The sequence below is a fragment of the Manis pentadactyla genome, chromosome 8 (genome assembly GCF_030020395.1).
Source record: "Manis pentadactyla isolate mManPen7 chromosome 8, mManPen7.hap1, whole genome shotgun sequence".
In the NCBI taxonomy this organism is placed as follows: Eukaryota; Metazoa; Chordata; class Mammalia; order Pholidota; family Manidae; genus Manis; species Manis pentadactyla.
In genome coordinates this window covers 135839171-135867163 of record NC_080026.1, presented here as the reverse complement: position 1 = coordinate 135867163, position 27993 = coordinate 135839171, and the positions used below count along the sequence as shown (strand labels likewise).

The window sequence follows — 27993 nt, the reverse complement described above, 5'->3', positions numbered from 1 at the left end:
GAATAAGCGTAGTAATACTTTTCTTGTTCCCCAGGAAGGTTCAGACTGCAATAATAGTGGGGGAGAGACTGTACCCAAAACCTGCCTACCCTTCTCGGAGAACAGGACCCAAGATGCCAAGAGTTGTCATTTATCCAGAAGAAATTGGCAAACGTGTTAATGAAAATATTTAATAAACCAGTAAGTCTATTTACATTAGGGAAAGCAGGATACTGGCTATCATAAAAACAGGAATAAACTAAGCTAAATAGGACAAGATCTGTAGTAGTACGAAAAAGAGCACCTGAGTATGTTCTGATTTACTAAACCTTTGAAAAGAGGTGCAGGCAAGGAATCTTCCGACCTATTTAACCAGCTCTCGAATTTACATATCACAAGAACATTTCATGTATTAGGACTTCATACTTCCCCCTGAAGGGATGAAAGTATGAGAAAAATGTCAAACACAACTAGCATAGTGTCTGGCCCTTTTGCAAGATAAGGTGGCTTCTTTATTTTTTGAGTTCTGATATATACTGAGTAAATGCCACTCAGAAGGTATAAGAGGACTTCAGTGAATTTAGAGCTGGCAGCTCAGATCATGTCCAGACCTATTTTACTCACAGAACACATGCAGAGATCCGCCACAATTTCAGAAATTCTCAGTATATACATGTATTCATATATGCATTTACAAGAATAAATGGTAGATTACACTTGCTGCAATAGACACATTTCTATAGTCATGTATTAAGTAATTTTTGACAAACTGAATCCCTCTAAGTGCATGAGAGATGATGGTTATTTGAAGACTGACTTAATCAAAAGAGCATTTGCTAAAGTGAAACCTTACAATTCACCTGTTGCTATGCCATACTTTCACATAAGGAGTTTGCTTAAAGGGACTTATATGCAGGAATGAATAACTTTTAAAATATGGATTCTATTCTGTATTCAAATGTAGAGATTATGCATGCTCATCAAGAAATAAAGAATAGGTAAGTCTATAGGAGATCTCTGCATTTTGCATGGTATATAGATATTACTTCTGCTTTAGCAGGAGCTTATTTCAATTTCATGGTGAATACTGACCACATTTCAACACTTGTCATATGCATCACACCTTAAGCTGATTTCACTTCAGCCATATCGTACAATGTCCCTGAAATACTAACAGAGTATGCACTTCCATCAAAAAGGCAAGAATTCAACAAAGATTTCCTACACACACCAAAGGTACAAAAGGAAGACATTTCTTTGAAAAGCCACATGATCTGTGCTGTGGACATCTGCCTCAGTCCATTTACGTGACCAAGTTGGGGTGATTACGACACGTGGTGCAGCTTTAATCTGCTTACTCTATTTTCTTATGAGAAGTTGTCTACAATTTCAAATTGATTTCATGCCATTCACCCGTAACAGCGGAAGCTGAACGTGGCATTCCCAGGGCCGAGACCAAGAGCCTGAAGCAGACAGCAAGAGCCCTCATTCTCGGGCTACGCCGGAGGCAGGAGCACAGAAAGCTCCAGAAGTGAAAATGTTCATTAACACCCAGGGACCGAAAAGGAAAGAGCCAATAACTTATGAATCTGCAGGTGAAGATGTTGGCTCTTTACTATTTTCATGGTGTGAATGAATCACAAGATTTATTTTAAGGGACTCGGAAGTATCATCAGCTATTTCATGTGACAATATTTACTCTGCTGGGAAGGGGGAAAAAGGTACCATTAAAATGAAATTCTTCATGTTCATACTTTGATACAGTGAACAAAATAAATCATCAATAGATTTCATCTCCTACTAGAACTTCAGGGCATAATGCTCATAACCCAAGACATCCTAATGAAAGGGTAATTTTACATTTGCTCATGCTGATCACATGGCTAAGGCAATCCACATTCAAATGGGCGCAGATGTGAGGTGCAGGGTGGGCCAGGAGGGAAAAATGACGTGTGATGATGACATTTTGAACTGTGGCCCAAAGAGACCACTTAGTGCTGCATCCATCACAGCAGCTTGAACCTACATTTACTGCTCAACTGTGAGGGTAAATGTTTTCAATATTTAACAAATTCTGAAACCAATGTTAGGGTTCAAGTTGAATATATACCTAAAATGAATTAAGATCTCCTTTAAACTTGACACTGAGTGACAGATTTTCTACTAATGCTGTTTCATCTTTTTGGTGACTCAGTTTTTAAATCCACACCTCAGATTTATTTTTTAAAACACCCACTGATCGGCAAGGCTCTTCTTTTAATCCACTGAAACAGCCGACAGTGAAGACAAATGGGAAGAGGCCTTGTAAGATTTCCCTCCCTCGCTTGAATGAAATGCATGTTGCGGGATATCATAAAATATCCCTATTCCAACCTCATGAGGCCAGAGGGCCACTCAGAGTTCTTCCAAGGAGGGGAGAGAACATGCCAGAGCCTTGACTGCCAGAATACAGAGACCAGAGCCAACTGTGACCACCTGCGGTATATTCTAACCATATGAATTTCAACCTATGGGCATGGATTATGGGAAAACAAATGAAAAAAGACTTTTTTTTTTTAAAGTAAGAATACTCGGCAATATTTAAAATCAAAATGTCTTGTTTTTCTTGGAATTCTGCATGAAGAACATCTCATATAAGAAATGTGTTAAACTATGCTTTTGGTTATTGTCTTACCGTTAAAGTTGCACTAGCATTAACAGAAGACAACCCAGAAGTGAGCCTCTGAGGTAGTGCCTGTTTCGAGTTCAACACAGCTCCAGAACGTGACAAAGCAAAAATGAGGCAAACTGGTAACGGAGAGGTGTGCAATCTACAGTGCAGTGGAATTAAAGTAACAATCTATTTAATTCCCCAAGGATTCGGTAATACCAAAAACAGAAATGGTTATGAAAAACACGGAACTGAAAATCTGTGTGTACCTTAGAAGTCATCAAACATAACTAGAGATTTTTTTTTTTAATTCTGTACTCTCCCCATCGGGAAGTTGGCATTTAGAAACAAAACGCTCACTTTGGAATGTATGGCAGCTTGCTAGGGCCTCATTCCTGATCCACACAGGTAAGCAAATACATGCAGGTGAGGCCATTTGAGTACCAAGGGGCTGTGTCAGGTAATTAAAAGGCTACCGTAACCCAGTGGCATTACCACTGGCCCTGGAGGATCTGAAGAGGTCTTTCTGATATATATGGAACACATATTGTGATGGATTATTTTAATAGTTTTTATCCAATACAGAAAATGTGTGATTGGTACCACTGCAATCCTCTTTGGACAAGCATTAAGGAGCTATCCAAATGTGCCATGACAATGGTACTCCACTGTCACCGAGGCCATTCCTACTTCAAGGCATAACTGATACAGTGAGAAGATGAGGTAGAACTCATAAAGATGACAGAACACCTGGACCTACTCCTCAGCCGGCCTGAACCTGTCCTCTGCCTGAGGAGAGCTGGACATTACAGTTAACATTTCTAGTCAGAATCTGTCCCACGGGAGTGCCAAGCTGATCCAGCACAACGGCCTGGTGGAGTGTGGGTCCCCCTGTGCAAAGGTCCCTGATGTACCTTAGGGCCAGCAAAGTATTAGGAGAGGCATTGATGACATCCTCAAGCAGGGCCGTAATGTCTGCGTGGGGCATGGAAATTCAGAGCAACTCTAAATTACGACATGTTGTTCTTGAGCAAATTCCAAATTCACATCAAAGTAATAGACCTGAGCGGGGCGTGCTAGATCGTGGCATTCCACAAAGCTGGATTCAAATCTAGGCTCTACCACTTCCTAGCTGCATGACCTTGGAGAATTGCTTGACTTTTCTGTTCTCCATCTGTGAAAAGAGCATCACAGGGTCTACTTCACGGTTGTCCTATGAGGACAAAAGGAGATACTGCACAGGGTACCAGGTGGCCGGCATTCCGCAGGCGTTCGACCGAAGTGGGCCGGCCATCATCACTGTCAAACAGGGCTTGTGGGAGGACAAGCAGGGTTCCATTTTCTTCTCCTTCCCCTCTCCTCACGCCTAACGGGAGAACAGAGGGCAAACAAGGAAATATCTGTACTAGATTCCCTGGGCATCTGCCTCGGGAGGACCCTGCCTAAACTGACCACAGGCCTATGTGAACCAGGACGGACAGCCTGGGAAGGGCTGTCAAGTCTTGCCACCAGCGAAGTGGATTACCAGAGCAGACACTGACATCTGAAAGCAATTTTTCACCCCTCTTGACCTAATTCTGGTCAAAGGTATCATTCTTGGGCCTGGCCATAGGACCTGCATTCTAGGACTTTGGTAGGCTCAGAGAGACTGCTGGCACTACCGGAAGGGATTAAGAAAGGCCTCTTGGCCATCTACCTTGGTGCGAAGAGGCTTGCTCCCCAGCGGATTAAGCTTGGATAATGGGAAAACCTCACAGACCCCATCACCCAGAATGAATGAAGGTCAGCAGAATCAAGTTTATGCCCTATGTGTTCATTTTCTCAGCACATCCACCTCACAGAAAAATGGGGAGTAACTGACTTTGGAGTGAGAAAAGCCTTTGGGTTTGATCAGAGCCCTGCAAATGAGGGGTTTGGGGGTGGAGGGGAGAGAGCCTGCAGCACATGCTTGCTCTTCATCATGTCTGATATTTTGCTGCCTCTAGTGACGGCGTATGAAAGAAAACCTAGAGCCACCCCCATGCCCCATTCTCTTTAAAAATAAAACCTTCCATTTCCTACAGATAAATCAGATTCACAAAGATGCATTACAGAACCAGGGACTTCAACCAATCTGTGTGATATTTGGTTTTTCCAAGCCAAACTGTATTCCAAACCAATAGACCATTTCCAGGCACTGATCATGGAAGGAAAAGAAGCTCAGGGTGGGGAGGGCCCCTGGAGCAGGGGCGGGCACTTCAGAAACCCAGCTTTGCTGCCAGGACAACACAGAGCCACAGGCAGGGGCTTTGCACAGAGGGAGACTTCTGCTCAGAAAACCAGTCCAGAAAGCAGACAGCACTGCATCTGACAAAGGGGATGACTCAGAAGGGCGTCCCACAAGGGTTCCAGGCAAAAGACGAGGTCTGGCTGGAGCCCCTTTGAGCACTACACCTTGTTCATGAAAGAGAAAAGCGAAGCGTCGTGATGTTACTGATCTGTCCCCCTCCAGGTCGAGGTCGACCTGCAATGCATCTCCTTTGTAAGGGTTGAGCAGGGCTGTTACCACAGCTGCTGAACTAAAGGATGTAGCCTATCATCACAGATACAGGCTCGCCTGGCAGTCACTTTAGAACATTAAAGGATGAGGGAGGAAAATCATTTCCAAAGTGAACTCCACCACAGCGGCAACTGAGAGTCAGGCAGGTGTTCAGCAGCGGTCTCCCAAAGCAGGAAGCCCCGAGGTGCAGCTGAACAAGAAGTCTCACCAGTGGCAGGGTGAGCTTGCAGACCCCCTGCTTTTCTCTTACCTTGAGTTTTGGAGAAAAAGTGGCTTCAGCAGAGACAAGTGAATTTCAGTAAGCTTATTGGTTCGTTTAAAGGAATAGACTTACTGGGTATTATGTATGCAGACACTGCACAGACACAGTGATTATACCCACACAGAATGGAGGCATCCTGAGAAGAAGACTATCTTGATGAATTTTCCCATCTGTATAAACTATGCCACTACCTAGTTCAATATACAGAACAATCCAGCACCACAGACGACAGGGTGGCCCTGTGCCATCAGTAAGCTCCAAGGTAACCACCGTTTTGACATTTATGGCTTTTTTTACATTCTTGGACTTCATTCATATGGATCATCTGAAATACACTCTTGTGCCTGGCTTCTCCTGCATAATATTTGCAAATATCTTTTATAATACTACCTGCATCAACAATTAGTTCTTTTCACAGCTGTGTTGTACTCCACTGCACGCATAAACCCAGAGGTTTTTATCCATTCTATTGTCGATAGATATCAGGGCTATTTCCAGTTTGCAACTCAGATGGACAAAACAGTCATATACATGCCTGTACAGCTTTGACTTGTATATTCTCATCTTTCTTAATGTGGAGGTTGAGACCTCAAAATTTACTAAACTGCACGACTAGAAACCCAGCGACTCTCTGCCCAACACCTGTACACTTCTGAGGAGGAAGCCAAAGAAGAGAGACTCGGATGTCTTCTTAGTCATCCAGTTCATATTTCCTTGCATTTTTATTCTTTAGGTGAGGTTGCTTCCAGGAAATCCCACTTTAAAAGTAGCTATTTTTCCCTTTTCAAGTCCATCTTTTTCAGCAAAAATCTGAAGCAAACTATAAAGAACCAATTTTTGCCTAATTTCTAAAATGAACCTACTAAAATACCAAAAAATAAATCTTTTTACCAAGCTTAACTCTTTTTTGAGGAAACTGAATATAACGACTCATTCTAGAACCTAAAAATATGCAGATCTCATCCATAAAAATGTATGCAGTGGGGGTCTGTGAGTTGGTGGATGACTGAATCCCCTGCATGCCAGCCAGCCCCCAGCACAGTGTTTAAAGATTAGCACTTGATGGCCCATCCATCTTTCCCATGTGGAATCTCTCTCCACAGCCAAAGGTTTGGTGAACCAAGTTTTCATCAATATTTCTGTTTGTGAGGTTGAATACTTAAAAATTATACAATATATAAACAAATGGTTTACTTCAAGAAAGGGGGGTGCCAGTGGTTTTAATAGATTCAGAAATGCAACCAAGTCTACAGAACGACAGAAAAACTACAAATAAGTCTTGATGATCCTAAGAAGTTCAGTTAAACTCTCCTCTTCATGTAAGTGGGTTTTCTAACCTGCCAATTACAGCTTTCTGCTTTCTTCCTAGAATTTATCCATCGTGTGGATCTCAAATACAATTATCCCCAGAACCCATCTCTTGCCAGCTCACACTGCCCCCTGTGGCTCTGCTCTGTCCTGCTGTGAGGCATTTATGTTTATCTGTTTTCACTCATGGCCCCTAAAAATGTAGCTGTCCGTTACCACCAGCACAATTCCGGTATTTCCTGGAAGCTTTATTTACAGTGACATGTTTAAGAGATGGAAGGCAGATTTCAGTTTTATGGATTAGCCATAAAGCAGGATTTACGGACAGCTCCCCAGACCAGTGGGAGAATGAGGGAGCCCACAGGAGCCACAGCACATCTTCCCAGGGGGATTATGAGGGAGGGATCATGGCACTAAATGTCCCCAAATCCTACACATCCCAGCAACAGCTCCCTGCCAGGCAGAATATGGGGTTTCCAGGCTGCACACCCGTAACCTGGTATCCCTCTCCAGCTGGCTCCCACCAGCATCACTGGGCAGCAGAGAAGTAAACAGGCTGAAAATTAGACTTGGGGGATCAGAGTTAAGAACAGCTGACGAAAAGTGAGTGGGCAGAATTGGGGTCACAGGTTCAATTTGCCACTCACTTCCTGGACATTATCTGGATACTCGAGGCTTACAGAGTTGTGTCCCAAAGGACGCTAAGAAGTGAGAGAAGAAAGGAGATCTCAGGAGGTTTTTTCTTCTGAAATACCTGGATACAATGCCCTAAGCACTCAGGTGTAGACAAAGCACTTCGCATAAAGCAATTCATAAAGAACAGACCCTCTGCTGAGCACAGGGCTAGGCTCAGTTCAGCTCAATGAACGAAGAGGGAGCAAGGGCTGGGGCCCAGGCCTGGGGCTGGAGCAGAGACTAAGGGACGTGCAGGCAAAGGTGTGGGTGCGCATGGGCAGCTCTGTCTGCAGAGCTGGGTGAGCCAAGGGACTCTGCCACTGTCCTCCCCACTCACTCTCCAAAGCCCGTCGCTGCCCTCGGGCCCACCATTTCTAAGTCCTTTCTTGGGAAATATTCAGACTAATGAGTGTGGCTACTTTCAAGTATGTTCAAGAAGAATGAACTTCAAGCCCCCACACCTAAAGAAATGTAGAGACCAGGAGATGTCCGGCAGGCTAGCTGCTTGGTCCCAGACCCGGGTACCAGGGTCAGCCAGGAATCAGGGAAACCTCTGGGCCAGCTGCTTTGAGCTCAATAGACCCTCTATTCGTTGTGCATTTTTTGGGGGGGGGGGGGCATCTCCTCGTGCACCTTAGATCTCTTACTCTCCAAGTGGGCTCAACTCTGCCCTGAACCAAGCGCAGTCCCTGCTGGTGGCATCTGCAGGTGGGTGGCGTGTGTGTGTGTGTGTGTGTGTGTGTGTGTGTGTGTGTGTGTGTGTGTGTGTGTGTGTGTGTGTGTGTCTGTGTGTGTGTGTGTGTCTGTGTGTGTGTGTGAAGGGGAGGATAGGGGTCTTGATTAGGAGTCGCGGTGGCACCGGCTTGTTCCTGATATCAGTGGGCCAACACACCCACTTAGGTCCACCACTCACAGCCGGACTGCCTGCCGGTCCCCACTTAGAAGGCCTGACCCTGGGTTGCATTGCATAGAAACACGCCCCTGTCTCCGGCCTCCACCAGACAGCAATCCGCAGGTGAGGGATCAGGCGCCCAAGCCCCCCAGCGTTCCTGGATTTCAAAGCCCCGCTGGGCTGGGCCGGCTGCCACAGCTGGGAGCCACCGCGCGGGTCCCCAACGACCCCTCGGAGATAAAACGCAGGGTCCTCCGCCCTCCAGCGGCTCCGGAGGCGGCCGAGGGTAGACTCAACAAGTTCCCGGGCCGCGCAGCGCCGCCTGCAGCCCAGAAGCCCCGAGGACGCGCCGCGGAGGAGCCCCGCGCGCAGGCGGCAGTCGCCGGCGGCTCCCGCACCACCTTCTCCTCCCCGGCTCCGGCTCGGGCGGCGGCGGGGCCCTCGCGCTCCCTCCGCCCGCTGCCTCCTGCTCGCCCAGCCCACGCACGCGGCCGCCCGGCCCGGCCCCGCGCCGCCCCCGCCCCCGCCCCGCGGGGCCCCGGGCTCCGCCCGCCTCGGTGCCAGCCGGGCGCACAGGCGGCGGGCGCGCGGCTCCGGCGCCCTCTTCTCCGGCGGCCCGGCTCCGCGGAGTGGCCGGGACCTGCGGGCGGCAGCAAGGACTTGCCTCCCGCCCCCCGGCCCCGCGAGCTCGCCGAAGACGATCGCAGTAAATGAGGACATCGGAGAAGCACGGAGCCGGGTGGCTGGGGCTGCCTCCGCCGCGCCGCGAGCGAACGAGCGCGCGGGCGTCCCCGGGGCCGGCCGAGCCGCTGCCGCCCCGCGCGCGTCGCTGAGCCGGGCCGGAGGGACGAGCTGCGGCGCGGGGGGCCGGCCGGGCCGGGCCGGCGGCGGTGGAGGGGGCGGGCGGCGGGCGCGCAGCCGGCCAAGTCCCCGGAGCAGAGCGTTCCTCCGCGCGAGCCCGGCGAGCCCCTCCGCGGATGCCCTGTCCGGAGGGCTCCGTGCCGCGCCAGGCTTGCCCGGGTCCGCGGCGAGACATGCCCGAGCCGGGCGCTGCACCGACCTCGACTTCTCCGTGAGCAGCGGAAGGTAAGCGGCCCCGCGCGCCCTCCGCCCGCGCCCCGGCGCCGCTGCGCTTGGCCGCGGGCACCGCACCGCCCGGACGGGCGCGGACCCCGGCTCGGGCGCTCGCGCCGCTCCCGCACTGGCTTCGCGGGGGCTCGGCGGCGCCCGGGGCCGGGACGCGCCGGTGCGGGCGGGAGCGGACCGGGCGGCGGGCGAGGTTACGCAACTGCATGTGGCGCGGCCCGGTCGCCGAGGGGCGTCCGGCAACTTTGGCGACGGCCGGGGAGGAGCGGGGCTGCCTGTCGGCGCTGGCGGCTCCAGACGAACGCCACGGCCTCGCGAGCGCCCGCCAGCCCGGGCCGGGCAGACCCGGGGGCCCCGGCACGTCTCGAGGTTTTCAAGTATTTCCCCAACTAAAGCGAACTGGCAAGTACGGCTGATTAACTTCGGGGGGATGAGACCGAGCAGAGGGGCCCTCGGCGAGCCGGGGCGAGGCAGCTGCCCACGTGAACTCCCCGTTTCCTCCCGCGGCGCCCGGGCTCGCCCGGGTTGGCACCTTCCCGAGGCTGCGGGCCGAGGTCGGCGCCCGCGGGGCTGCGGGGCGCTGGGCATCCCGCGTCAGACCCGGACAGGCGTGGGAACCCCACCTCGCCGCAGCCTGGGCGAGCGGGCTCGGGGCGGGCGAGGGCAGGAGGGAGGCGGGAGCCCGCGGGCCGGGCCGGCCCGGCGCCGGGCAGCGCCTCGAGCCCAAAGTCAAAAGCGAGGGTCTGCGTCTTGCTGGTCATGCTCGGGGTTCCCGGCTGGCATCTCCATCGCTGGGATTAAGATCCTGTCCCTGTGACCTCAGCATTCTACTACCCAAAAATATGCCAAAGGGAGATGGAGTTAACGATAAGAGGATGGCAGGAGTGGGGGAGGAGGGGCGCCTCTGGAGTAAATAGGGGAGAAAATGGGTGCGTTTGGCTCCTCTACAGAGCAAGGCTTCCGCCCTGACCCCCCTCTCCTGCTGCAGGTCTGTGCCTCGGGGGCTGGAAGCCCATTCGGGCTCCTGAGCCAGAGGCGGCAGACAAGCACTTCAATTTGACCTTGTCTGCTTAGGCGCTTAAATTCTGGGGACGCATCCCGAGGTGAACTGGCAGGAGTGGAAAGGAACTTCGGGCTACCCTGCCTTGGCTAGGAACCCGCAGCATCATTTCCCAAGACTACAGCCCAAACTAGCAGAGGGTGGAGGGTGTGCGCTTGGAGATTTTTCCACGGACAAGGACTTGATGGGGGGTTACCTTTCCTTTTGCCGGTGGGGGCTGTCAAGGTTACAGAGCTGGGGACTTGACTGAAAAATTACCACCCAAATCACCTGACCTGAGCCATTCCCAAGGAGTAGTACACATTTGAAAATGCTTTAGCCTTAAGTAAGCTTATGCCGCACAGATGGAGGAGACAGTAACCAGCATTTAGCTTTGCAGAGGTGGAGTGCTGTTTTGGGCTATTCACGGTGTGCTACTGATTATATTCATATCCTGTGGAATGTTACTTTTCAAAAAAAAGTTCGTATTTATCTTTGACATTTTTTTGCAAGAATGATTAGCAAACCTACACAGGCAGCTCCAAGGAAAAATGGAAATCCTGCCATCTGCATGCCTCACCAGATATTAATAATTTACTATCCATGTTTACTACTTACATTAGATGGCACTGCTACTCATGATGGTTTTATTAGAGACGCATTTGGATAAAAAATGTGTAGCACAGTTATCACTAATTGCATGATTTTGCATAAATTATGTTAGCTACAGAGAGTTTTTGTTTTTCTTCACTAAATTCATCATTTCCTTAAAGATAGAACAATTCCGTTTAATTTCTTTAGGTAAATGAAAGCCCTCTACTTAAAGACAGGATGCCCTTGGAAAGCAAAGTATGCCTTTAAACTTACCATGCTTGCCACAACCTCCTTTTTTATTATTTGTATTATTGTGATTAGGACGTTGAGCTTTTACTAAGGCAGGCCTATTATCCTTTTGAGAAGCACAACTACTGATTAAGAAACATGCTAACAAGGTAAAAGCTGAGAGCTCTATTTGCACCAAGAGCTGTCAAAAGGCCCAGTGGCAAATGGGCTACTCTATGACTAGTTTGGGGGCTTCTCTGTTCTGCCCTAACTGTTTTCCCCATGGCAGGATAGGGAATATTTTGTCTTTAATTTCTCCCTCTGTAGAGGAAAAAATAATTAATAAGGAAACACTTGTGCATGTAAGGCATCAGTCTACCAGGAAGACGCCTACACGTTGAAATAAACAGACAAAATAAAAATGATTATCAGAACTAACAGTTGATCACAGTGGACCAGCTGGACAGATGCATTCACTTGGCTAAACATTTGTATTCTCCTGGCTCCCGAACCCCATGGCTGTCTCATTTAGAGAAACTACTGCACTCCCTTGTATGAGAAGCAGATTACTTATGTTGGGGACAGGCTGCCTCTTAGGGAGTAATGATAGAGAAATCACAGCTACACTGCAGTGTGACAGCCCTGTGGACTGGCACCAATTTAGGAAGGCAGGGACAGGTCACCAAGAACTTTATTCTAAAGTCCTGGACTAGCCCACTGGACACCTGAGCAGCTGCATGTCAAAGCTGCTCCTAAACCCATCAGGGGCACCCAAGAAGCTTGGGTAACCACACAAATCATGCATATCTGAGGCAAACCACAGTCAGTTGGGGAAAGTGAGGTTATTAGGCCTTCCCAGACAAAACCAGCATCGTCATTTTAAACAACTGCTTTGTAACTATGAAGACCCACACCCACATCCCTTCCCTACTGTAGTTCCACTGAGACTTTATTCTCCAACATGAAATGAGCTCACGTAATTTATGAAGCAGATCCTTTTTAGTCTCTTCACATATTTGATTTTAATATTTCATAACATTATGGAGTGACTTCAATATTTTAAAGAAAAATTTAATATGATTGATGTTACATGACTTTTATTACCATGAAATTCGCACACAAACATTTGGATAAGTCTTTATCCAATATTTGAGCTAATGTATAATATAAATGTAGCAAAACATCAAAACTTTTCATTTATTTTAAAGTGTATTTTTCTTATACGTTAAGGACAAAATAGAGATTGAGCACCAAGTTGTGGGGAACCTGCCCTGATTCATATAAACAAGTTGTTTAGACATCTCTGTGATCTCATGTTAAGCAGTAAACTATACAATGTATCGGTTTGAACCTTTGAACCACAATATAATAACCTATCTGTTTTAGATCCTGAGGCACTAAGGTGTCTCCAAGCAACCAAGAATCTTATCTCTCAGATTAAGAAAAACCATAATTTCAGAGACATTTCCTAGTTCTAAATTCAATTCCTGATATAGGCCCTTGCAAGGACCCCTCTCTCGTAAGCCATCAGGATATTCTGCATGGGTTTGAGTCATACCCGCTTCAGACATCACTCACACGATAATGAATGTGTTGAGGGACTTTGAGGTATACAAAGATATTATCAAGTGACAAACTGCTCATCTAAATAAAAACAAAACACTCTAACCTGGTAACTGTGTCCTTCTGCTGAGTGTATATTCCCAGTTCTAACTGGGACTGAAAGAAAATTAACATGAATACAGAAAATCAGGTAATACGGACAAGAAGGAAGGAATCATGTTTCTAAATTATAAACTGTTTGGCTAATTCCCTGTTTCAAAGGGATTTAGAAAGAACTGAGGAGTCCAAAGTCATTATTTGTGAATATTCCTTTTATAGAGTATAGAACTGATTACTCAAAAGTTTTTGCATCCATAGCCATGCTGGCTTTACTGTCATCTTGCTGTCAGAAAATATGAGCAAGAAAAGAACAGAGGGGATACATTTACACGTTGTACGTTCACCCGAGTCACACTATTATGGCCGTGATGGGGGTGAGGAAACTTTAAAAAACCCTAATGGCATGGCAAAATTCTGGTCGAAGATTATATTGAAGTTACTATGGAAACTTCCAATTCAATCCTTTTAATAATCCAGCCTGGGGCATGAAATGGAATGCAGTAAACTACAGCATATGAGAGACAGAGGAAGAGACTATGGGATGCTGAAAATACTGCAAGCAGCCTTGCAAATGCAAGCTGTTCTCCTTGATACTCCAGAGAGAAAGGGCAGAAAGGGGAGACTGCAGGCTTGGGGCCTCGTTTCAGCTGCTGTCGAGGAACCACCACGGCGACACATCAGAGTCACTGCCAGTCCGTCCCAATGAAACTGACCAGTCGTTGTGTCTCCAGGCTATTGCACTGGGGCTGTGGGTCCCTCCACGCTGGTGGTGCCCAGGGAAGTGCCCTGTGTTCATGAGTTGCCAGTTCCTGTATCTTTTCCATGTGTCCTTAATGGTCAGACTCTGAACACCTCAGATTATCTGCTTTTTTTCTTTGTGAAATCTGCTTTAAGTGATTTTAGCATCCTTGGAAATGTAGTGAAACTGTAAAACCTGGGCTCTGAAAATGGGCAAGCAGAGGGAAGGTAGATTGATAGGCTGATGGTTTGTCTAGAAAAAAACTGCTGGTTCATGGAAATATACTGAGCTAGTAACAGGGGCCAGGGCCATGCATGAGTGCCCCAGAGCCAGGTGAGAGGTCCTCACAAAGCTCCAGTCCAGGAGGACCAACAAAAGGAAGTGGGAAGCAGAATGACAACAGGTCAAACACCACGTCTCCAAGGGCCCTGTAGAGAGGATGCCTGGCTGGGAAAAAGGTTGAGAGGGAATTCCTGAGCCCAGCACACTCAAATCCCGGAGCTGAAGGCAGGTCACTGGGTGGTCAGAGCAAGACCAATGTGGGGGCGGGAGACGGGACAGTTGGCAGAGGTGTGGACCGATGATCAGAGAGTAAGAAGAATGGAGGGGGGAGCCAGTGGGGCAGGAACGGCCTCTGGTCACTGGCGACAGGTGGCCATTTATTGTTTTGAACCATCACATACCATTCCTTGAGATTAAGTCTTGGTAGTCAGTGATACACCAGAGAAGAGAAAACAGACCAGTTGAGGGTGTGCAGTAATGGTGCCTTGGGGGACTGGTAGCACTGGGGATGGACAGAAGGGGGCAGCTGTGCGAGAACCATCTGGGGTGGCCATCCTTTGAAACATGGCAACAGGAAGAAGGGGTAAGGCTGCCACCTCCAGCAGACGAGGAGGGGGACATAAATGGTGACAGAGAAGTCAGAGAGCCTGAAACGGGGGAGTTTCAGGAGAGATGTGATATTTACTAGAAATGTGAGATTGAGTTTCCAACCAGAAAGATTATTTTAAAAAGTCGTTTTCATCATTTCTTACTTCTTAGAACTTCCATGAGAAATACTTCCAAAGAGAAAAATGGACCAAAGGATTCACAGCACAGATTCTTAAAGGACTAAGAATAGTACTAATAACAGGTGCTTACTACATATTTCATGAGACTACTAACAACAAATCTGGTCAGTGATTTTGCTAGAAATTCAGGGAATCCATATCGGACAATAATTTTTCTCTTCCCTTCCACGTCATGCCTTTTTTTGCAAGAAATGAAAAGAAAACATGAGAAGCTGGTAAAAAGAAGTCTGTTTCTAGAGATGGACAGTCCTTACATGTGGCCACACAGTGTTTAGCCAAGAAAAAGTACCAAAGATTTGGGGTTTTCTACCACCAAACTCTACCTTAGAGTTCCCTTTGGTAAAGATTCACTTATGCAGAAGTTGAGCTCTTTAAGAAGGAATGTGTGTGAGTTTAATGACCTAGTATTAGAGTAAAAAAACAAACCAGAGGAAATGAGAAACTATCTTGCATCAACCAGATAGATTAAATGCTCTTATATCCTAAATGCTGCCATTTTTGGTTGAAAGGAATTTTCACTGAAGTTTTACCAGAATAGTGGAGAGTTAATTGTGTCAAGAAAACCAGAAGATGTCTGTCTCTCAGTCTTGACCTCACATCCCAATTTGATGTCATGACATTTAATTCCATTGATCTTAGTGTCACAGTGCCAGACCTATCAATTCATCACTTCTTTAATTTTTTTTAACCAATACCAGAGTGGTGCATACGACTTGGGTTTTTTTTTTTTTCCTTGTTGAAATCACAAGCCACAAATGGCTCCTCTCCTTCTAACCATGCACTTGAAACTCACAGCTCAGAGTTGTACGGCAGGGAAACATCCCAAAGAATAGTTCAAACCACATGTTAAGCATAGAGAGTCTGAAATTAAAGAAATAAGAGAAAAGGTAAGTTTCTCACTTTCAAACCATATTTTTTCCATTTGGCGTCTCAGGTCACTGAAGACATGACAACTGCCTTTCTCAATCATTGACTGTATTTGTTTTAGTAGTAGTTGTTAGATTGATGGCTTCATAGTAGTTTCCCATTCCTTGTTTAATTGGTTCTGTTCTTGCTATTTTCTGTCTTCATATATAATCTTAACTCTAAGTATATTTCTACTGTGATTGCATCCATCATATTTGCTAGTGTCGCAGGAATACCCAGAGTAAGGCTGAAAGATGAGACTCCTCCTATGGTGGAACACTGGCTGTATGAAAATCCCCCCAGCCTTGCCAGGCCGGGGAAGCTGGGTAGGCGCTTCTCCACGGGGTGAGGCCAGCTGCTGCGTCAGCGGTGGACAGTGTAACCCAGGGCTCACGGTTCTCAGTGCATTCCTAGTGACCACTTAAATTCTGCTTTGAAGCATTATTTCTGACTCTTAAAGAGTCAGTGAAAATGACCACTTGGCATGCCCAACTTGAAAATAAAAATGTTAATACAACTGTACGCTTTTTCATCAGCCATTCAAGGTTGAAACCTTCTGGGTGGTTTTCAAACATGTTTCTCTGACATAACATGTCCTGTGTCATCCACATGCATACATGTTCGCCAGGGTGCTGTCCCTCTCCACAGCCATTCATCACCAGCCACCATACACTAAGGCTTTATAAGCACTGACCTCCTGAGGCCTCATCCCAGACCAGAGCAGTGAGTGTGGTGTGCAAGCCACACGGTCTGCACTGGTGCTCCCAGCTCTGCCAGTTACTGTCCTGTGACCATGGGCACTGACTCCCTGACCAGTGCTTCAGATTCCCCACCTTTATAAAAAGTGGCAACTGCAATGTTAGAACATACATAAAGTGCAAAGCAGTGCCTCACCTGTGGTGCGCACCGTGGGAGTGCTGGCTCTTATTATTTATTACCTTTGCTCTCCCAGGTCACACAGCTTGCCCAGGACTCTGGACTGATGCAGGACAGGGCGCAAACACTCAAAACCAGGCAGTCGGCCTCTAACCTGAGTTCTTAACAATCCTGTGATGCCGGGAATCACCATGTCAGGAAAAGATGTAGAATGTGAGAATGCTAAACAGGTGAGATTAAGTAACCCTCACCAGTTTGTAAAATCCTACATGGAAAATCCAGAAGAAAATCATTCATTCAAAGACTGACAATATACTAAAAGTCAATCTCAAACCCTGCATCCGTGGAGGAAAAGGCTGCCCCCGCCGTGTATTTCCCAAGAAGGGACTGAAATCTAGACGTTTTACATGCCTAGCCAGAAATCTCAGAAGAACAAAAGTAAGCACATGCCTTGTTCCTGCTATGGACCTGCCAGGCGACAATTTACACGTGATCTGTCACTGAGTGATCAGTCCACACTGCAAAAGACCTGTGTTTTAAACTGTGACGAGGACTGGTTACTAACTGTCCTCCTCTGTAGACTGTTACTCTCCCTCCACTGTGGACCCACACACAAGGCCATGGAAAGGGACCCCGCTGGCCACGACTTGGGCTCTGCTGCTCAACACCCCTCTACGAGGCTGAGTCCCAGGTTCATTCTAGAAAAAATGGGAGGGTTGGCATTCCTTGCTCCCCTGGGACATCATTCATTCATCCCTTCATTCAGTCAATGTTCATGGGTACCTTTTATGTGCCACATGTTGCTCTCTGCTTCAGGGATACAGGAGAAAAGAGAATACAGGGGTTGGGAAGAAAAATAAACAGAACATGTGGACCAGTGGGGGAAGAAAAATAAATTAAACAGAACATGTGGACCAGTGGTTCTTTATCGTGCATTAAAATGATCTCTGCTGCCCTGTGTGCACCCACTAGAAATCATCACTGGACTGGGGTGGGGACCGTCTCACTCTCCTAGAGAGCCAGGTTCAGGGACCGAGCCCCTGGGCAAGACGCAGGTTTGCCTGCCTCCTGCCTCCCTCCTGATTTTCTTCTCCTACGTGGCTAGAAATGCTTTCTTTAGAAAAGGAAAAAAAAATTTTTTTAAGGTTCCATTTCTTCAGTATCTATTCTCTCCAAAGCTTCAAGGCCAAGGTATAAAGGGGTCACTTGAGGCTTTGGAAAGATTTGTGTTTTCCCTTTAAAACATATTTTTAGGATTCCGATGTGCACAGAGTCATTTCATGCTCACCCGCACTGCTTACTCACTACGATGGTAACTTCTTTTCACTAACCGACGCAGTCTGTTCCCACTGTTCTTTCTTTCCCTTTCCTGCAATCCTTGTGAACTAAGAGGGCATCAGCTCCTAGGAGTTGCTGGAGAGATTGAGAGATTGAAGCAGAACACAGAAATATGAACGCAAAATATGATTACCCCTTAAATTTAATACATTGTGGGTTGGGGACTTCATCAAACATAAATTGTACTTTGTCCTACCTTGGAGCCTGTCCTGATTTTTGTTTTGGCCCAGGATGTACTGTCAAGTTCCACTGGATAGGAGGAGAAGGGGCTGCTGCAAATGCCCCATGACGAGCAGTCAGAAAGTTGACAGCGACGGACTGACCAGTCCGTCCAGACTTTACGTGCCTGTGCCCCAGTGACCAGCGGGCAGCAGGCAGTGCAGTCTGCCCAGGTACTTTCCTCAGCACCACCCGTCCTCTCCTGGGTCTGTCTGGCTGGGTCCCTCCCGCTGTCTTTCTCTGTGTGTCCCCATTTCCCTTTTCCTTCCTCCCCATGTTCATCATGACACATACTAGTGCAGAATTACCTCTCTACTGATTTTATTGAGTATAATTTTATATTCCATGTTCTCACTTCTAAGTAAGGAAAAATGAAAGTTATTTATGTCATTCAAAAACTTTGTACCAAAACACACACCCCTCTGAAGTAATCTTACTTAAGGTGGGCTCTGGGCCCTCTACTGAGTTTTGCTCTGAAGTTAGTGGTTCTTCCAGAGTCTGGGTAGAAGGCTGAGATTAGCAGAGTCCATGCTCTAAAACGTTACATTAACCCAAGCTACTGAGATTTTTTTAAATTAAATTCTTCATTTATTTTGCCACTACCACATCCCACTCCCAAAAAGAAAGCTGAACGATGTAAGAACAGACGCACTGGCGCTCCCCAGCAAGGCCCAACAAAGTTACTGGAACAAATATACAGTAAGGGCCAACTGTACCTCATGATTAAATATAAAATATGCAGCATTTCCGAGCCATCCATTCACTTTTGTGAGTACGTGGGTCCACTCTTTCTCCATCAGCACAGAAAAAAGTTTAATGTGATACTGTATTAAAATCAAACTCAAGATACATGCTCCACGGTTCAGAAGATGAAGGTCTGGACAGTTTTACTTAAACCAATGAAACTTTCGCTTCCCCTTCCGCTCACCCAGTTCCTGCCTGGGTTTCAGGACACAGTCACATCCCGCCTGACTCGAGGTCCGGGTGGAGCAGAGAACAATCCTTGGAAGCCACTAATCCACACCCATTCTAGGCCTTCTGAGAACATCACGGGGCAGGGGAGGGGTGGGGGGTGGCCAGCTGTGAGCATACTGTGATGTGCATCCTTACGTTCTTAAGCCAATTAGCAGATATCAAAGGCTGACTGAGTTCAGGGGAGAGGGGGTGCTTAGTAGGACCTAGTCCACAATCACTCGCACTGGTGGGAGAAGAGAACTGAGGACCTCAAGGAGCAGTGACTCACGCCTGAGGCCCGCTCTGTGCGCCTCCGGGAGAGGCCTGCCCTGACTCCCTGGCAACCGTCTCGGCACTCTGTTCTCCCCGTCTCTGCAGTGGTGGCAAGCACAGCAGGCTGGTGTTCTCCACAGGAGCGTGGCTTTCCCGAGCTCGGCTCCACATTCCCAAGGACTGGGCCTCCTTTCCCTGTGTGCCCAGCACCTGGTAACGGGGCAGGTGCTCGGCCCTGAGTGAGTGAAGGCAGCAGGGAGGCCTGGAGGAGCCAGAGCAGGCAGGGCCTGACGGGCCATCAGGAGACTGAGGGAAAAAGGAGGGTGGGGCACAGTCCTGGGACATGAACTGCGGGAAGTGAAAGTGCAGAGCACAGATCGACCACGGTAGGTTCTAGAGACAGTGAGGGAACCGGGACACAATCCCTGGGAGCTGGTGGTAACCAGCTGGGAGGGGCTGAACTGGGGCTGGAACAGGCAAAGCACCAGCGGCCCTCATCAGGGGGCCCCGACAGACTCTGCTCTGTCCTAAGCTGGGGCATGGGTCTCCCAACCCCACTGCAAGCCCAGTTCCATCCTGCATTTAACACCGGGTGCCTCTGCTCCCCTCTCAGCCCAGGTGAGCACAGCAGCTATGCTCGTGGGTAGAGCACAGACCACCCCAGGGGTCAGGCCATTGTCCTGACCACCTCCCAGGGAGGAACACTGAGGCCCTGCAGGCTGCTGCAGACACTGCTGAGCAGCCCGTGCACAGGGAGACAAACCTTTTAAAGACACTAGAACAGAACTCTGAGGGCATGGGGTGTGACCTCTTATTTTTAAAGAGTAGCTCCTTATTGCTATGCATGGAGAAGAAAGAAGTTCACAATAGCTGTTGGTCAAGGAAAGGATTAAAGAACCAGCTAACCTGGCAGCATAGAAACTACCACCAGGGTGGATACAGAAGCAGGGTCTATTTTAAGGAATTTGGGTGTCAGGTATACAACACAGGGACACTTTCAGTTTGAGTTTCTCACGTCCCACCCATTACTATGAGACACTGCATCCTGAACGCTAAACCTTAGCCCCAAGTGCACCTGCGGTGAGGACCTCTCACCTGCTACAGGGAATATTCCCTTCATTTCCATGTCCCAAATGAGTAACTGTACACACTCTCTCTGCAGGGCCTAAGTTCTGTCTAGACTGACAGCACCTCTCTTTAGGGTGGTGAACTATCCCTGAGGATCCTCTCATCCCCCATCAGCTGCAACAGAAGGAAAGAAAAGGTACCCCTCCTTCATTCTGGGGGTTGTAACTTAGGTCCTTTTGTCCCACTCGGCTTAAACCTTCCCCACAGTGGGTTTAGCCCAAGAACCAGAGGAGAGACTTGAGAATCCAAATGAAGATAGTCTTTCCACCCTCGGCCATGGCTGACAAAATGGATCAGAACTGGGGAGACCACACATACTACCTGTTGGTGGCGTCTTGTTAGCCTTTGTCCCTGGACTCCTAGGACTTTAGTTTTTCTACATTTTGCTGTCCACTTATAGATAGAAGCTGATAACCAAAAATATATATATGCTCCTTTCTTCCCTTTTATCTTGGCTAAGATACCTCTGCAGTAAACCCAAGACCTTGCAAAGTCTACAGTTTCGCTAGACCTGGGCAACACGGGAAATGCACTAGGATGAAAAATTCAAGGGAGATCCATCTGGATGGTAATAGATGGGCACGTAAACAGCCCTGCCAGAAAGACGGGCTGCATCTTCAACTCTAAATGGTTTCAATTGCAGTGAAGGGTGATCTCCAAGCAGAAATCCTGCCCTGGGTGTTCCAATATGGTTTCCTGAGACTCAGCTTCAAAAAACAGTGGGGAAAACATACTCTCTTGATGTAGTTAGTTTTTTTGGAAAAACTGATATTCTAATTTTAGCTTCAGATATATCATGTCAAACATCCATTTAGTAAAAAATACACGGATTCATCAGAGTTAACTATACAGCAAAAAAGTGTCAAAGTCCATTCCAGTTTGTACCTGTTTTCACAGGAGTGACATTCCCCTAAAGCCTAACAAAGGGAAGCCACCTCTTCTGCATTCCACCAACTCTAACCTCCGGGTTTGGGCCCTGGACTACCAGCTGATTGCCACCTAATGGCCTGAAACCATCCAGGCAATAGAGTAGGTGGGACATTTGCTGGAAAAGGCAAACGGCACTCAGGAGCTACAGCCAAAACTAGAGCCCTTTGTATCTAATATTTTCTCTATCGTCATGGCTTCAGGGGAGAGAAGTGGGGCGTTTTGTTTCTTTTACTAATCTTACACACGGTTTTGGTGGGTGGGTTGTTGAAACAAGTTTTACTGAACTCTTTGGACATTACTTAGCAAAACTAGCTGCTGTTGCAATGAAAACGAATTTTTCACATTCTCATTTGGAGGAGGCTTTCTTTTCCACTTGATGTTCACCAGCATCAAGAAATTTTGTGAATCCCTTTCTACTGATTTAGATCCCATTTGGACAGAGGATGAGCAAACGTTAACGCCAGTGAACTCTAAGAACGAAGTAAATGGTGAAATAAATGAAGAGGGAAGTCTGGTCCACTGAAAGGCCATTTTCTGGGTCTTCTAAGACCTCAAAGTCGAACCATGTCAGGCATGCCAACCAGGTATAAAATGGATTGTTTATTTCCTCTGCTCCCAGGCCAGGGTGAGTCTATGGTAACAGCAATTTATATTGTGTGGCTGAAGTAACTGACTATAGGTTTTCTGTTGGTTGAAATGTGCTTTCTGAAATCACAGATATGCATAAACTGGGGCCACTTGGGATGGTTTTTCTTCTGCACCAAAGCCTGCAGAGAAGCTCCTTGAGGGTCCCTTTTTCCACCTTCCCACTGGATGGTCACTGGTTCTTAATGAGCCCACTGCAGTATTCCACACATCAAGGGGACAGGAAGGGGCTCAGGAGTGTCTCCCCACTTGCTGAACACTGGAGCGGCACCCTCCCTACACGCCTCATCCGGGAGGGGTCTGCTTTCATTCAGATGCTCCATTTCAATTCTCTTCATCAATGACCTTTGAGGAAGAGAACAAGTATCTGGAAAAATATCATCTCAGTGTATTAAAGGAAATTAAATGGGACAATGAATCTAACCAAGACACCATCCAAAAATCTCCTGGGTAGCTCTGCCCTGAGGAAGCGAGGGCTTCCACTTTGGAAGGGTCTTTCGGTGCCTAGAAAACAGCTCTTCAAGTTAACTGTTTCACAACACAAATGAATTCAGGTAATGGGTAAGGTCCTGTTTCACTCTCCTTCTCTCTGAGTGTTAAACAGTGTCTGTTCAATCTCACTACTCCTCCATCCCCAGTAGCCTCATGTCTGGGCATTCCCTCAGCATATGGAATAAAATGCTGACCCAATTAATCTTGAATTCCAGCCAGCATCTTTAACTCCAAGGTGTCTTCAGCAGTGGGAAAGCCACTTGCAAAAAGCCAACAATACTGTACAGTTCCTTTCCCACTCCTGGGATGGCTGGCCTGGTTCTTGCTCTACACCGACAGGGGACCCTGGAAGGTGTCTTGGTGAGGCTAGCCCTGTCCCCGGCCCCCACTGTCGGTCTGCTGTGTCATGCCAAAGACAGCACCGTGCAAGGCCAGACCGGAGGCCTCTCCATCAATGCAGACACCGTGAGAACGGAGCTAATCCAGGGGAGCTCCTACTGTCAGCTGCTGACATCCTACAAAGCTTCCTTCAGACTATCAATGCAGATGACAGGGCAAATCCATTCTCCTTCTAATTAAAACAGATGGGAAATAGCGCCCCCACAGTGGGTTTTCTCACATATTGATATATCTTCTGCTAAACACTCTCTTGCTCTCCAGTCCAGACACATCTATATACACATGTATGTGGGTAGATGTGCATTCCTGTGTGTATATACATACACACACTGCCACTGTCAAAACTCTGAAATTCATTTTCTTTCTTTATTCAGGGCTTCCTCAAAGCAGTAAAACATGACCTTTGGGAGACTACTTGTACCCAAATGTAATCATTTCTGGGTTTTGCGTATTCTGATCCAAGTATTTATACTTTCCAGAGGCCTGCACCTGTCATTCTGTCTAAGGAGTGGACTGCCTTTCTCTGTTTTCTTTTTTAATTGTCAAACAATTTAACAAGATTGCAATTCCCCCCACAAAAATTGGAAAACAGAAGGGAAAATATATCTCTCAAAATGCACTATCTTAATACCACCGTGATGAGCATTGTTCTTCATTTTCTTCCAGTACAGTTTGGTAGACTGCTTTCTTTCACTTAACATTATTTCATAAGGATTTTTCTGTGATACTAAATAATCTTTATAATTATCATTTTAATGGCCTGAGTGAATGCACATCATAATTTACTTAACCGTTTACCTATTGTTAGGCATTTAGTTGCTTCCATTTTTCACTTCTTTTAGCCAGAATGAACATTTTTATATAAGCTATTAATTTAAAGCAGCATGCAGAGATGACTCTCGATTGCTAATCTAAAAATACAAGGTTTAGATATTTACAAATCACATTTCATTATGAAATTTAATTTGAGGGTAATTATGACATTTATATTCCAAACAGCTCTCCCTGTTCTAGCTCTCCCTGTTCTAGCTTTCCCCGAGCCACACAGGCACAACCATGACCCGCCATTTTCACTCCAAGATGCACAGGCCGGAAAGTTCGAAACACAATTTTCTTACACAAACGTTATGAACTCTCCTGCTTTAGAGCCAAGAGGTTAACTTCAAGAAACCAATCCGTGGTCCTCTGAGGTGACCCAGCCAGGGCAAGCCATCGTGGAAAATGCCATTTTGGCATCGAGCTGAGTCCAAGACTCATGGCAGCCCTCACAGAGTCTGTGCTGCAGGGCCAGGTGTGTTTCTGGGCCCAGCTGGAGGTTGCATCTGCACCCAGAACTTCCTAGAAACAAGCCAAGGCAATTGCTCAGTTGAGTTCCAACTATTTGATGTCTTTTGAAGTTTATCACAGGTCACTGGGTTAAAGATTTCCCTGGGTAGTGGGGGTGGCTTAATGCATGGGACTTAAAGGGATGCAAGGTGTGGACCACAAGCTGTGTGAGTCTCAGCACATTATGAAAAATATCCTGAGCATCCACTTCTCAACCTACAGCTTAAGGGTGACAGTGGTGCCTCCGCTGTGAGGCTGTCCTGAGTGTCACAGAGAAAATGCAGGTGAAGTGCAGAGGGGCGGGCTGGCCGGCATCTCGGTAGGACACAGGATGTAACGTACGGACTGAATGCTGCTGTCACACCGTAACTTATGTGCATTCATTTGCTGGATGAATGCACAGAGGGATGAAGAATGGGCAAGTCTCCTAGAAGGGTCTGCATGTCCTGTGGACTGTCTTCTGTAGAATATAGAAGGAAAAGAACTTTCTTTTCATGACAAAATCATTTTCTCAATGGTAACTGCTACCACTGTTCTCCCCAGTAAACAGTAACACCCTGGAAAGAGGTATTCACCGTCACATGAAAGTAATTCTTAATGTCCAGGAAAATCCCATTCTGAAGCTTTGTGAAATGACAACCAGCCATCGAAAGAAACTCATCTTCATCTAGAGCCAAAAATAAGTCAACTACAAGAATTCCCCGATGTCTCTCCTATCAGGGGGATTAGGACGACTAATTATATCTACTTTTTAAAAAAATTCAGCAACAGCAAACCAAACTGAGAAAAAATCCTAAGTATTACCATCATTTTTACAAATAAGAAAATGATTTTTATATACTTAGCAACTCCCTGTAAAACAGAAGAGCTAAGAAATGTGTTATTTTGCCACTGGCAATTAATTCTTCTGATTTGTGTTATTAGTTTAATGTTGGGTCTAAGACTCAGAGTATCTTTCCAAACCAACAGACTGATGTAAGGAAACTGTTTCAGTGCAGTTCCTGGCAAATCGTAATGATGAATAGCATGGTAGGACAAACTTATTCAGACACACACATTTTTCAGTCGTGGCAGGGAAAAGGCTGAAAAATTACTAGTGAATTGCTTTTTTAAAAAATGCTCTCTCTTTCAAACTTTCCCCAGTATGAAGGTCTTCTGCAGAATGATGGCACAATAGAGTCTGGCATACCTGGACAACAAAGGCAGTTAGAGAATGAACAGGAGATAAGAGTGAGGATTAAGATTTAATTTTCTTATTATACGTCCACCGGGTCCCTCGTCTCTCCCACTCCAGATCATTTGTGTGCATCTTTTTAACCTATTGGAATACGTGTGTCTGAAAAATACCTATCCTCTGCCCCAGGCAGGGACACTCAGCCCAGCCACCTTCCGGAACCTGGTTCTCCCAAATGCAGCCAGGATACCCCATGCAGCTCCAGTCCCTTCTCTACAGAAATGCCTGTTCTCAAGTTTCAACCACAGAGGTCTCCCGGTACCCTCAGCGCCTAGCACAGCACAAAAGCTAAAGGTGGCCTGTTCTTGGCCTGCTCTAGACTGACATCCAGGTGTGATTGCTCCAGATTAATTCTTTCATCAGAAGATACACAGCAGGGTCGGAGGGGTGAGCACTGGCCCCCTGCTGGCTCAGCACAGAGCTGGGTCGTTTCCAGATCCGAGCTTTGGAGCGGGCGCGTTCCAGACCCCCTGCCATCTGTTCTTGGTCATTTTCCCCCTGCTCACTCCCAAGCCTTACCTTTCCAGACACACTGTAGCCGCCTGAGGAGGAAAGGCCTAGGGCAGCGGTTCCCAGCTTGGGGCGCTTTGCCCCGGAGCAGCTGGCAATGTCTGGGGCCTCTCCAGCTGTCACCCAGGAGGCAGTGCCATTTCTGCCTGGTGGATGGCGCCCGGATGCTGCTGAGCATTCTGCACGCATAGGATAGCCCCGGACAGCATCGCCTGGCCTAACACGCTGGGGATGCCACGGCTGAGAGACCCTGGGCGAGTCTAAACCAAACCCTGCAGAGATGGTTTTTCTTGTCCTCTAACATGATTACCAGTTCATTGTTCATTGCATAATTGAGGAAATATACTTGGATTTTCTCTCAGCCTTTCATTCGGTAACACGAGTGAAGACCTGCAAAATGCCAGTACCAAGCTGACCTGAGCTAGAGAGGTCAACTCAATGGAGACCCCAAAGCAGGGAGGGGCAGTTATAGAACATTCTGATGGAACCTCCAGGCTTCCCCTCCCCTTGGCTGGACCGCTTCACCTGCCTGTGGGCCTGCAGTCCTAACTCAGTAAGAACAGAGACATCAGGAGGTGTCCTGACCCCGTGTTTGTTGGACACCTCAGGTGACAAAGAACAGCACAGGCTCACATCAGGCAGAACAGGATCCTCACTCCTGCAGGGATGTCTGAATCACTGTGTGACGCTGGACAAGTGACAACCCCTGTGAACTCCAGTTTCCTCCTTGCAGTGGGGCTGGTGGCACTGAAGGTATCAGGTACAGTCCCCGTGTCCCAGCAATGGCACCCAGCAACCCACTCACTCTGACAGCAGCAGCCACGCATCTTGCTGTTCCTATGGCATCGCCTTCTGAAGCAGTGCTCGGGGTTTCTGTGCTGGGTCCTCAGGCTCCCCCAGGGCAGCCCCAAGGCCTGCCACCAGCTGGACTGGGCACTACGGTCTGGGCCTGTTCTTGTTCCACCTCGCCAGCTCACGACCTTGCCTCGCTGGGCACCGGGTCCCTGCATACCCCCTATTCCAGCCATCTCTTTTCTTCTCAAACACAAGGAGGTAAAAAACAAGCATTAACTCACAAACAACATACTTAACTGCATTTTCTCACTTTAAGTCCAACCCTCAAGAAAGTTTTTCCATGTGCAATAAACAGCTGTGAATCTGCCTAATAAAGTGAAGGCATTTCACCCCACTGGTATTCCCCAAGAGGAATCATTGGCCACCTGCATCTTTTTACTTGCATTTAATAATTCAGCCCAAGATGAATTTGCATGATTAACATAAAGCCTTGTGATTTTATTCTCTTTCAGGATTCAAATACTGAAACAACCACCATTGTTTTCATTTTCAGAGGTTGTGATCAAAACACAAAACTTGATTCTAGAATGAATAATTTCTATAAAGAAAAAAGTACTTTCAAATGCCACTCTCCATAGAATCAAAGAAAAGAGTTGCTAACACTGCCTTTGTATATGCAGGGAAACCCATGTTCTTTTCCTGGCTGGTGTTAACCCATTAGAAGCAAACCACACCTCAAAGATGAATCCTTCGTGCTATTGCCTCAGCACAGCATGAGCACATGGCCCTCTGTCCATGGTATCCATGACAGCTCACGTGAGGGAGGTAGTTCAGGCCCTCCTCTTTGGACTCTCTACATTATCTGCTCAGGACCTAGAATCTCCAGTAAGTCTTTAAGAGAAAACAGTAATTCTCTTGGATCCCAGTAATAGATTAATCATGCCATCCTCAAAAAACAGTAAAAACCCAAACCGAGTAAGCTGCATGTGGAAAACCATCTGCCTGTGAAGTGGAGACGTGTGCATGAGACGGTAATTTACAAAGCAGAAGAGGGAGCATCGTTGGGTTTCTTGATGAATGTAGTAGAACAGGTTTGTCTAATGGGGAAACATGCATTACTATCAAAAGAAATGAGTGTATCCCACATGGAAAAGCAAGCAGGTTTTAATATCTGAGAAGCATTTCAAGCTGTGCCTGCCAGCAATTCTCCGCCTGTCTGATTTTCCTTAACATCTTAGGCCAGCC

The 27993-nt window shown here is 47.3% G+C and overlaps 2 protein-coding genes across 9 annotated transcripts in view; one reads left to right on the top strand and one right to left on the bottom strand.

Annotated features, from left to right (window-relative positions):
- The window catches only part of DOCK1 (dedicator of cytokinesis 1), a 480397-nt gene that overhangs the window by 211047 nt on the left and 241357 nt on the right, over window positions 1-27993 (bottom strand). The window lies entirely within an intron of this gene.
- Window positions 8978-27993, top strand: part of INSYN2A (inhibitory synaptic factor 2A) — a 57161-nt gene continuing 38145 nt past the window's right edge. Inside the window, exon 1 of one of the 4 annotated variants that reach the window (XM_057506480.1) lies at window positions 8978-9391. Coding sequence is in view for 3 of the 4 variants with exons in the window: in XM_057506479.1 (XP_057362462.1) it covers window positions 27522-27633 (112 nt within the window). In the remaining variant the exon portion in view is untranslated. Of the gene's footprint in view, window positions 9392-23902; window positions 27634-27993 lie in introns of those variants that run through there. The other 3 variants (XM_057506479.1, XM_036899033.2, XM_036899032.2) reach the window with 3 other exon arrangements.